This window comes from Salvelinus sp. IW2-2015, unplaced genomic scaffold, assembly GCF_002910315.2.
Source record: "Salvelinus sp. IW2-2015 unplaced genomic scaffold, ASM291031v2 Un_scaffold1172, whole genome shotgun sequence".
NCBI classification, from domain to species: domain Eukaryota; kingdom Metazoa; phylum Chordata; class Actinopteri; order Salmoniformes; family Salmonidae; genus Salvelinus; species Salvelinus sp. IW2-2015.
In genome coordinates, this window is record NW_019942764.1 from 424,752 (window position 1) to 436,043 (window position 11,292).

General features: G+C 38.9%; 1 protein-coding gene across 1 annotated transcript; it reads left to right on the forward strand.

Annotated features, from left to right (window-relative positions):
• The first annotated feature begins 6,492 nt into the window (after positions 1-6,492).
• Positions 6,493-10,203, forward strand: LOC112069958 (secretory phospholipase A2 receptor-like). The gene is made up of 3 exons (XM_024137360.2): positions 6,493-8,491; positions 8,655-8,999; positions 9,310-10,203. Exons 1-3 carry the CDS (start codon positions 8,074-8,076, stop codon positions 9,660-9,662), a joined length of 1,116 nt encoding a protein of 371 aa, XP_023993128.1. The 5' UTR covers positions 6,493-8,073; the 3' UTR covers positions 9,663-10,203.
• Positions 10,204-11,292: the final 1,089 nt, after the last annotated feature.

The window sequence follows — 11,292 nt, forward strand, 5'->3', positions numbered from 1 at the left end:
TATGTACTGTACTTTCATAATGAGAAGGATCTATCACTAAAACCATTCAAATGTGTTTACAGAACTGCAAGAAAACCAGTATCTGGTGGAAGAGGTCGACTGTTCACCCCAGAGCAGGAGACCCACAATGTAAATATGGTCATTGCAAATAACTGCATCAGACTCAGAGAACTGCAGGACCACATAATGGCAGATAACACCATATTCCAGAACATCAACAGAGTGAGTCTCTGCACTGTCTCATCTACTGAAACGCAATAGAATTAGGATGAAGCAGCTGTACAGAGTCCCTTTCGAAAGAAACTCAGATCTTGTAAAACAACTGAGATATGAATATGCGCAGGTAAGCTATACTATCCTATCATTGGTACTGGATCTCGAAGTGTATGGTGCGACATCATATTGACTGATCCCTGTCTTTTCCTACTGCGCTACATTGTTTTGTCTTGTCTCTTTCAGAGAGTCATAGAGCTAGAAGCAGATGCAGTGCATCATGAGCTAATATATGTGTACGAGGCAGGTTTCAACCTTGCAAAAACAAGGGGCCGTGGCAGAAATATCATCGGACACCGTGCCATCATCAACGTCCCGGGACAACGTGGTGGCAACATAACAATGTGTGCGGCAATTAGTCAAAACGGCATCCTTCACCATCATGCAATCCTAGGCCCATACAACACTGCACACATCATCACATTTCTGGACACCCTCCACAACAGACTAATCCCTAATGACCAGGGGCCACAGCAGCCCAGGTACGTTATCATCTGGGACAATGTTAGTTTCCACAGGGCTGCTGTGGTCCGCAATTGGTTCACAGGTCACCCACTTTTCATCGCACTCAATCTCCCCCATACTCTCTGTTCTTGAATCCCATTAAATAATTATTCTCTGCATGGCGTTGGAAGGTGTATGATCGCCAGCCCCACCAACACATACCCCTTCTACAGGCAATGGAGGAGGCTTGTGGAGACATGGATCAGGGGTCATGCCAGGCCTGGATACGGCACTCCAGGCAATACTTTCTACGCTGCCTAACTCAAGACAACATCGCATGTGATGTGGATAAAGTCTTGTGGCCAGACCCACAAAGAAGGCGAGAGTAGCCCCAAAATTTATATTCAAGTTTTCTTCTACTGCGCTTTTGTTGTTTGAGGTGTGTTAGAACATTTTGAGAAAAAAAAAACATTTCTCCCCTTATTTGCATCGATAGTGTGTTCTGAATACACATCCATACTTTACACATTTGGATATCTGTGTGTATTTGTGTTTACGACATGTATGACAAAACTTTATTGCAAACTGCTATGCCCTGCACACAGAAAAAGCAAAAGTGCTTTTAATTTCGCCACACTCCTCCCCCCATGAAAAAACAAAGCCTGTAGAAACAGAGAGGATACAGGCTTTGACAAGTTAAATGTTCCCGCTATACAAAACCAGGGAAGTCCTCATCATCAGAGTCCTCCACAAAGAGGTCCTGCATTTACATTTAAGTCATTTAGCTGACGCTCTTATCCAGAGCGACTTACAAATTGGAAAGTTCATACATATTCATCCTGGTCCCCCCGTGGGGAATGAACCCACAACCCTGGCGTTGCAAGCGCCATGCTCTACCAACTGAGCCACACGGGACCACAGGTGTTTCTTTTGCCTGCGATCCAGCTCTTCTGCCGTAGGGTAGCAGGGCTTTAGGTCAACAACATGCACCGTCCTGACATCTTCCCCAGTGTCCTCCAAACAGACCAAGTAGTTCACTGGTCCCCGTTCGGGCGGCAATTCTGTAGCGGTATTTATTAGAGAGGGGTAAAGAAAGATTTTGTTCGGGCGCCAGGCAGGTATTAACCATGCTGAAAGGAAAAGAGTAGAACAGAGAGAGTACCACTACCAGACCCACACACATCAGCAGAAGAGACTGCCTAGAGTGTAGCCTGTTACCCGGATAGTCACTGGAGAGAAAAGAGAATACACACCCTATAAAACACACATCACAGCACAGTCCTTCCACAATTCTTGGTAACCCCACCAAGCATACCTCATATAATAATAATAATAATAATAATAATAATAGCAGAGCCCTTAAACAGCAACTTCATACAAGAATGAACCCAGTCATCAACAGATGATTTGCAATAGTTTGTATTATCTTCCAGTGGAGGAGTGCAGAGGGTATGAATGTGGGGGTGTTCATATACACAAAGGCCTTAAAAATGTTCACAATCTTCTCGGCAACATGTCCGTAATACACCCCACCTCAACACAGTTCAAATAATAATAATACACACTTTAGAGCAATCTCCCTTTTAACTACAATGTCCACCCAAATACGTATGGCAGGGCAATAATAGTCCAGCTCCAATGAACTTCACTGGGAAGTGCATTGGATTTCGCCACAATACTATCAGTGCATAGTTGGTGTTTCGTGTGCTATTCAAATGGTGATTTGTGTGTACTGTATTGACGCAAAAACACATTTTTTTTTAAAGAGTTTGAAAAGTTTTGCAATAATTATTTGCTTTTGCAAGATATGCATGTTTTGCTGGTTTGGTCTAAGGTTTTGTGGTTAGTGTGTAAAGTTTTGCAAAAATTGCCCAAAAATTGTTTCAAAGATCGTGCTTAAGCAATCAGAAAAAACTGTAAATTCAATGTCTGTTAATTTTTTATTTTTAGCAGTCTACCAATAGGTGGCCTTCTTTGTGAGGTATTGGAAAACCTCCCTGGTCTTTGTGGCTGAATCTGTGTTCACTGCTTGACTGAGGGACCTTACAGACAAGTGTATGTGTGGGGTAAAGAGACGAGGTAGTCATTCAGAAAACATGATTGCACACAGAGTGAGTCCATGCAACTTATTATGTTTATCTACATTTCATCTTTTCATTTTGTAATTAATTTGTAAAAACCTAATTCCACTTTGACATTATAGGGTGTTGTGTGTAGGCCAGTAACACAAAATCTGAATTGAATGTATTTTACATTTAGGCTGTAATACAAGAAAATGTGGAAAAAGTCAAAGGGTGTGAATACTTTCTGAAGGCACTGTATGTCCATAATATCAAATGACCTTCCAATGTGTGATCAGCAGAAAATTACAATAAGATTGTGTATTAGCATTAGCTTCCCCAGGAACGCTTTTTAAAATGAAACCACACATCAATATATTAAATGTACCTAGTTAGTAGATAGTTCATTTCTAAATGGTTTCTGGTATCCATGTCTGATCCCATACACACTACTTTTGTACAACTGATGTACAAGACATTTGCCATAACTGTTTTGATCCAACAGATAGTTTGTCTGCACAAAAATATTTACACAACAGTCGCACAGATATCGCACAATGGTTGTGTCATTTTTGTGCAGACAAACTCTCAGTTGTATCACAAACATATCCCTTGTATCACATCCATTCTGTCAAATGTGTTGTACATCAGTTGTATGACCTGAGTGTATATATTTTCTATATTACAGATGTAGGGTCTTAATTTGACCCAACCTGTTGCAGGAGAACTTCGCTTCAATGCGGTTAAACTTGTAGTGTATTTGAGGTTCAAAAAGGCTTCTTAAGTTTGACATTTCCACTTTAAAATGTCAAACTTAATTTCCCTTACAAAAAAATATATCAACCCCTACAAAAATGTCCATTCATTCACATAGTAATTCACATTTCCTATTGGTGCAGGAGTATTTTAAACTGGCTCAAATTAAAATCCTACATATGTAGATACACTACTGACCTTCAGTCTCGTTGAGAGGTGAGGGGGGTGGTAAATTAAGGAAATAGGCTGTGTGCCATCTGTGGTTACCAACTGTTTTGCCTACCAGTGTCCCAATGTTTGCCCATTGTTTGCCCATGTAAAACATGTGTCATCATTCTCTCCAGGATTTACATTATATGTTTAGGTAGGCAAAAGAAGAATACTTTTTCAACTGTATAAATACCCAAGTTATCATTAGACTTCTCCAATCACAAGGATCAAACCCCTTCATTCTGCACAGGCCAGAGACAGTCATACTTTACACAGCCAAGACCCCATCATACTCTACACAGCCCACAGCAGGTAAGACATAACAACAATGTATCTGAGATAATGATAACACTGTAACAGTTTGTGAGGTTACGAAATGCATGTCACTCAAAAGGAAAAACACTATAGTCAGTTTTCTAGATACAGCTGGATTTGAATTTGTTTGACCCATTAAAGTATTGATATAATATAATTGTTATTTTGATAAAGTGGAGAAAGAGAATTTGAGGAATTGGAATTTGGAACTTTCAATAAGTTACAGTGTTCTGATCTTGATTTCTTGATTGAAAAAACTAATGGTCAAAGTGTGCAAACTCAAACTCATACATTTTACACATATCCTCATACAGGACAGCATCCTATTAGTTCTCCTCTGTCTCTCCTGACCCTGCTGTCACCATAGACATGACACCTCTCCTGCTCCTACTCTCAGCCGGTAGGTATTCAGTCAACCTACTCTACACTGTTACGGAAAACTCCAAATTATATTGTAATTTTAGGTATTACAAGCAGTAAAAAAACAGAATGCTTTTATGCAGCATACTGTAAATTACAGTGCATTGTGCAAAAATGTCTGTATTGTCTGTAACTTACTGGCAGCTAATTACCTATAAATTATTGTAAAAAAAGGTACAGTATGTTTCTGTAAATTCCAAAGAAACTTTGGTTAAACAGTACATTACTGTACGTTTTACTGTAAAGTGCAGCCAACCTTGTTGCACCAATCCCTTTCAATTACAGTAAAATACTGTGAATCTACCATTAATTAGTCATCTGACTTTATTATTCATGAACATTTTTGTGTATGGAACATTTCTGGTATTTTTTATTTCAGCTCATGAAACATGGGACCAACACTTTACGTGTTGCGTTTATACCTTTGTTCAGAGTAAATACAGAAGTTTACTTGCCCCTGGCCTGCCTCTAAATTCATGTTAACCACTTTACAGTGTATCTAACACAGGAATGAGCAACTCCTCTTGCGCCTGATTGTCTGCTGGTCTTCTTTTTTGGCTGATACATTGTTGTAACACTGATTGTTCACAGTGGACATACCTGCTTTTCGAGATATAAACCAGACAACGATTTGACAGAAAGAACAAATCTAGTTAAAACCTCTTGAGGCTAGGGGTCAGATCTTTAAAAAAAAWTTTTTTTAAATAACGTTCCCAAGGTAAACGGACTATTTCTCAGGTCCAGATCGTAGAATATGCATATCATTTACAGATTAGGATAGAAAACACTCCAAAGTTTCCAAAACTGTCAAAATATTGTCTGTGAGTATAACAAAACTGATTCTGCAGGCGAAAACCTGAGGAAATCTAACCCAGAAGTTTTTTTTAGTTTTTTTTATCTGTGTTTCCTGGCCCGTCTTTCTTCCATTTAAAGGGGTATCAACCAGATTCCTTTCCCAATGGCTTCCTCAGGCTGTGACCAGGCTTTAGACTTGGTTTCAGGCTTTTATTTTGAAAAATGAGCGCGATTTTTCAAAACTAGTCAGGTGTCCTCTGATTAGTTCCTGCGCGCGAGAGGGGTAGCTCTCCATTTTTTTTCTCTCTTTTATTGAATAGGTTACGGTCCGGTTGAAATATTATCGATTATGTTTGTTAAAAACAACCTGAGGATTGATTATAAAAAACATTTGACATGTTTCTACGAACATTACGGATACTTTTTGGAATTTTCGTCGAACGGAACGAGGCTTTGGTTTTCTGAACATAACGCGCAACCCAAAAGGCATTTTTTTGTTATAAAAGTAATATTTATCGAACAAAAATAACATTTGTTGTGTAACTGGGAGTCTCGTGAGTGCAAACATCCGAAGATTATCAAAGGTAAGCGATTAATTTTATTGTTTTTCTGACTTTCGTGACCATGCTAATTTGGGGCTAGCTGTTGTAGCATTGATTGATACACTCACAAAAGCTTGGATTGCTTTCGCAGCAAAGCATATTTTCAAAATCTGACACGATAGGTGGGATTAACAACAAGCTAAGCTGTGTTTTGGTATATTTCACTTGTGATTGCATGATTATAAATATTTTTTGTAATATTTTGCGCCCTGCAATTCAGCAGTTGTTTAGGAAAATGATCCCGCTAAAGGGAACCGTAGCACAGAGAAGATAACCCCATCAACAACAACATACTCTATAGCTACTTGTATGACGTCACAAACCATGAAACAAACCTTGGTAACACTTCATTTTAAGCTGTCCTTGTTACAGTGTAATTACATGTGTAATTATACTCTAACAAGTATTGCAGTTAACTGTAACAAGTGATAGTTACACTGTAATAACAACATGTAAATGGTAGTAAGTGTTGTGATAAATAATTACAAAGGTATAACAATGAATGGTCATCAAAAATAAAGGAGGACCAGGGCACTCTTCATATAATTAATTTTAAAACATTTAAAAACCGACGCGTTTCGGCTGCATGGCCTTCGTCAGGGAGTACAAAAAAAAAGAATACAATGTCCTCTTTTGAACAGCTTTTCAAATTAGCCCTAATTGGAAGAGGGAGTGGTTACAAAAATGATTAGACACACCTAGTAAGCAATAATATACACATTAAAAGGTGAAATACTGTAGCTATGTTATCATAAAAATACAACTCCAAGCTAGAAGTATCAGGACACTTAGAAAGGTAGTTCTAACCTTAAACCTGTTCAAAAGAGGACATTGTATTCTTTTTTTTTGTACTCCCTGACGAAGGCCATGCAGCCGAAACGCATCGGTTTAAAAAAAAACGGTGTTTCTATTGAACATGCCATACTAATAAAGGCATTTTAATTAATTATATGAAGAGTGCCTTGGTCCTCCTTTCTTTTTGATGACCAATTTACCCCTTTTACCAAAGAGCACCTTCTATCTACCAAAATGTACTATTGTGTACCTTAGTAGCGCTTCCCTTCCTCCTCTTTCTACTATAACAATGAATGCTTGTTATCATGCTTGTTACAAATGGGCAGGTTTCCACTAAATTCACAACGGTAGTATTTTGTTTCTTCTTTTAAACCATAGTACATGTAATGTTTGCCTAAGTACAATGTAATTACTAGGTGTTACACAGGATTTAGCTAGTTAAAATTAAGTGTATTTTGAGGGGTAATTGTAATCTGTGTACATATATAATACATTACCCATCCTGACAACCTGACCCTCATTTTAAAGTTCCTGGAAGTTTCACTTATGTACCTTATTGTGAAATTACCCAGATGGTAGACTTTATTTTGGGTGCAAGTGCTAGCAACAACATGGAGTGGAGATATAGCTTGAAAAGTGGACATTCAAGGGTAAGTAATTAGAGCCTATTGAGCATAGGTGTCACGTTCTGACCATAGTTCTTGTGTGTTTTGCTTGTTTTAGTGTTGGTCAGGGCGTGAGCTGGGTGGGCATTCTATGTTGTGTGTCTAGTTTGTCTGTTTCTATGTTTGGCCTAATATGGTTCTCAATCAGAGGCAGGTGTTTTGTGTTGTCTCTGATTGGGAATCATATTTAGGTGGATTGTTTTGTGTTGGGGTTTGTGGGTGGTTGTTTCCTGTCTTTGTGTTCATTTCACCAGAGAGGACTGTTTCGGTTTGCCACGTTTGTTATTTTTGTATTGTTGTAAGTGTTCACAGTTTCGGTTATTAAACATGTGGAGCACTGGCTACGCTGCGTGTTGGTCCGATCCCTGCAACACCTCCTCTCCTCCTTCTCGTGAAGAGGAGGAAGGCTGCCGTTACAATTGGATGTAATCTCTCAGACACCCAGCTCATCCACGAGGGATCAAAACCTTTGTGACAGTTGTTACTGTATGCATATGAGAAAGAATGAAACACTAAGTAGGTTAATTTAGTGAAAACCTACCCATTTGTAACAAGCATGGTAACAACCATTCATTGTTACACCTTTGTAAATACATACCACAATTACTACTAGTTACATGTTGTTATTACACTGTAACTATGAGTTAATACAGTTAACTACAATAGTTGTGAGTGTAATTACACGACAATAAGGAACCCTTAATTAAGTGTTACGAAAACCTCCTCCTTTTGTTGGTCATGTGCATGCTAACATTGAACTTAATCAAATTGTTTTTGTCCTCAGTTGTCTGCTGCACAGCTGCACTCAGCCGCCTCAGACAGTTCCATCTCTATGAAAAAAAACAACAACAATTAAATTGGACAGAAGCACAAGACTTCTGCCGGAAGAACTACACTGATCTTGTCACTGTGTACAATCGGGAGGAATCTGGGCAGCTGTTACAGTTAATGGGATCTGATTGCAACATTATGACCTGGATAGGTCTCCATCGCAAAGAGCACAGTCTGAAGTGGTCCAATGGAGACTTTGTTAATGACACTGCATGGTTACCACTTCCAAACCTGTGCACAGAGCCAATGTGTGCAACAATACTGGAATATAGTACAACATGGGAGAATTGTAAAGAGCAGAAATACTTTATGTGTTACAGAAAAGGTAAAACATTCCATACTGTAAAACACATCAGATGTCGTGTTTCCTTGCACCTCACCAACATCCAGTTCAAATTATTATAATTCTTCAACAATATCGAGATATAATTATTTTATATCAAACTAAGTTGAGACAAGTAAAATGTTAGTCTATTCTGTGTGTGCAGGGTCTCGTGATCCCTTCCTGATTGAACAGAAGATGACCTGGTATGAGGCTCAGAGTTACTGCAGAGCGAACTACACTGACCTGGTCAGCATCAGGAATGAGGGACAGAAGAAGGAAGTGAAGAAAGAAGGGATGAACAGCAACATTCCTTACTGGATCGGCCTGCTGTATGATGACTGGGAGTGGTCTGATGGAGGGAGATCTGCCTACAGATACTGGTCGGAGGATGTTCCAAATAACTACTATCCTCATACAGGAGATAATGTCGCTGTTCTTTCCCAGAGTCCAAGAGGTATACTCACAGTGCCAAGTAAAAATAATCAAGATGGTACATTCTGCTCTGAAGGTAAGTTGTCAAAGAGGAACGTAGTCAACTGCTTCTTATTTGTATGAAAGGTTGTTACTCTATATTGATTATAGCCTGGTTAAGCGTACTGAATGCTGCACTCCCTTTTCCCTTCACTTGTCAAGTCAAACACAATACAAGCTATCATGCAATCATGCTGGTTCCACCGGGCTATAACGTTATTGAACTATTACTGAAATTATAATGTGCCTGCTTATCTTGCCGCTAAAATCTGACTTAAAATGGGTGCTAAAACAAGCTAATATGAAAAAGTTAAATATCTGGAATATCACATATCTTTCCGGATCAGTTCGCATCCACAATATCAGTGAAAGAATGTCTTGGGAACAGGCCCTGGGCTACTGCAAGAAGAACTACCATGGACTGCTGCGAATTGAGACAGAAGAAGACCTGGGGGCGATCAAGCAGAAGTTCAATGGGACTGATATAACTGGTCCTGTGTGGGTGGGTCTGAGACAGAGCCGTCTCTTTGGGTTCTGGGTCTGGACCAATGGGCTGCCAGTGGAGTGGAGTAACTGGGAGGGAGACAGACAGCCTGAACAGCCTCTGTCCAACCATTGTGGTGCCATGGCAATGGAGGAGGGATACAAGTGGAGTGATCAGGATTGTCTGTCCAAGCGCTACTTTATTTGTGAAGGATAATTTATATAAATTTCCCCATTGTTAATTGAATTAACTGTCTTTACCATTCCTCACATTTGAATTGATATGTGTTTTTTTCGGTATTTGCTGATTGAAATCACATTTCCCAAAATGTTTTAATGTTTAACCTTTCAGCATGCAATGCAATGTACAATGCACCGTGTCATTGATATAACTTATCAAAAATATTTGAGTAAAATGTTGTGATATTTCAGATATTTTAAACATTTAAAACAATAACATTTAGATCACTATGTCATGTGATTAAAATATGATATTCTCTTGTCATAACATGTTTGCCATTAAGCAAACTCATTTATCCTAGGTTTACCCATAGTCATCCCTATTGTAACTATGGGTTACTGTAATTAATACTCCAGATAGCCTAAATACCATTATATTTCATTAATAGTATCATGCATGTTAACGATGACTAAGGAAATAAAAATGATAGTAAAGTAATATATTTTATATAATGGACAATGTAAACATAATATCTCTTCTCCCAATTTCTGTTCTTACTTTACAAAAATAAACAAAACATGAGAAAGAGATTTCTTCTTCTTTAAACACACACAAACACAGTAGATGCTGCAACAAGATGTCAGTTTGAGTAACTCCAGGACATAACAGGGATGAGTGGATGCCGCCATCTTGTCTATTTCAAGTTCTCTCTCATTGATCGATACAGGTGGGTGTTCGTCCCCAAGTGCCGCATGTCAGGATGACAGACACCTGCCTCAATCAATGAGAGAAGACTTGAAATACAGTAGACAGAGAAGGCAGCATACATTGTTTGGTTACTTCATTGAGCAAGAAATATAAATTTATTTTAATAATGGAGCTTTTTCTAAATTCAAACGGACCCCCTACRACTGRATGCAGAYATTTTWTGAGACGGCAGTATCAAATAACCTTCCAAACAGGGATCAACAGGCCCTTAGCAGGAAAGGGCATTAATACTGAATAAAGAATATGGAACAATTTCAAAGATTTTACTGAGTTACAGTTCATATAAGGAAATCAGTCAATTGAAACAAATGCATTAGGCCCTAATCTATGGATTTCACATGACTGAGCTGGGGTGCAGACATAGGTGGGCCTTGGAGGGCATAGACCCACCACTTGGCAGCCAGGCCCACCCACTAAGGACCCAGGCCCAGCCAATCAGAATTTGTTTTTTCCCACAAAAGTGCTTAATTACAGACATAAATACGTCTCAGTACCCACCCTAAGATGATCCCGCAGGTGTAGAAGCCGCATGTGGATGGCCTGTGTTGGCGTAGCTACACAAGGTAGCTTGTTTGGCCAAAATAAAGCAAAGCAGTGCGACAACAACACAGAGTTACACATAGGATAAACAAACTTACAGTCAATAACACAATTTAAAAATCTAAGTACAGTCTGTGCAAATTTAGTAAGATTAGGGAGGTAAGGCAATAAATAGGCCATATCATGCTTCCTTTACAGTGGCCTAACAGTACCATGTTAGACAAAACAATACAGTAACTATAGATTTCCTTCATTTTCTACACCTCACCTCACCTCTCCAATGTATTTTAATTTGACCTTTATTTATTCAGGGTAAAACACATTGAGAACATGTTCTCTTTTGTAAGTGTGCCCTGTT

Excerpts from the sequence above, each read along its gene's own strand:
- LOC112069958 (XM_024137360.2), top strand. The coding sequence starts at position 8,074 with ATGTGCATGCTAACATTGAACTTAATCAAATTGTTTTTGTCCTCAGTT. Across the intron at positions 8,492-8,654 it reads CTTTATGTGTTACAGAAAAG|GGTCTCGTGATCCCTTCCTG; the intron begins GTAAAACATTCC and ends CTGTGTGTGCAG. Across the intron at positions 9,000-9,309 it reads TGGTACATTCTGCTCTGAAG|TTCGCATCCACAATATCAGT; the intron begins GTAAGTTGTCAA and ends TTTCCGGATCAG.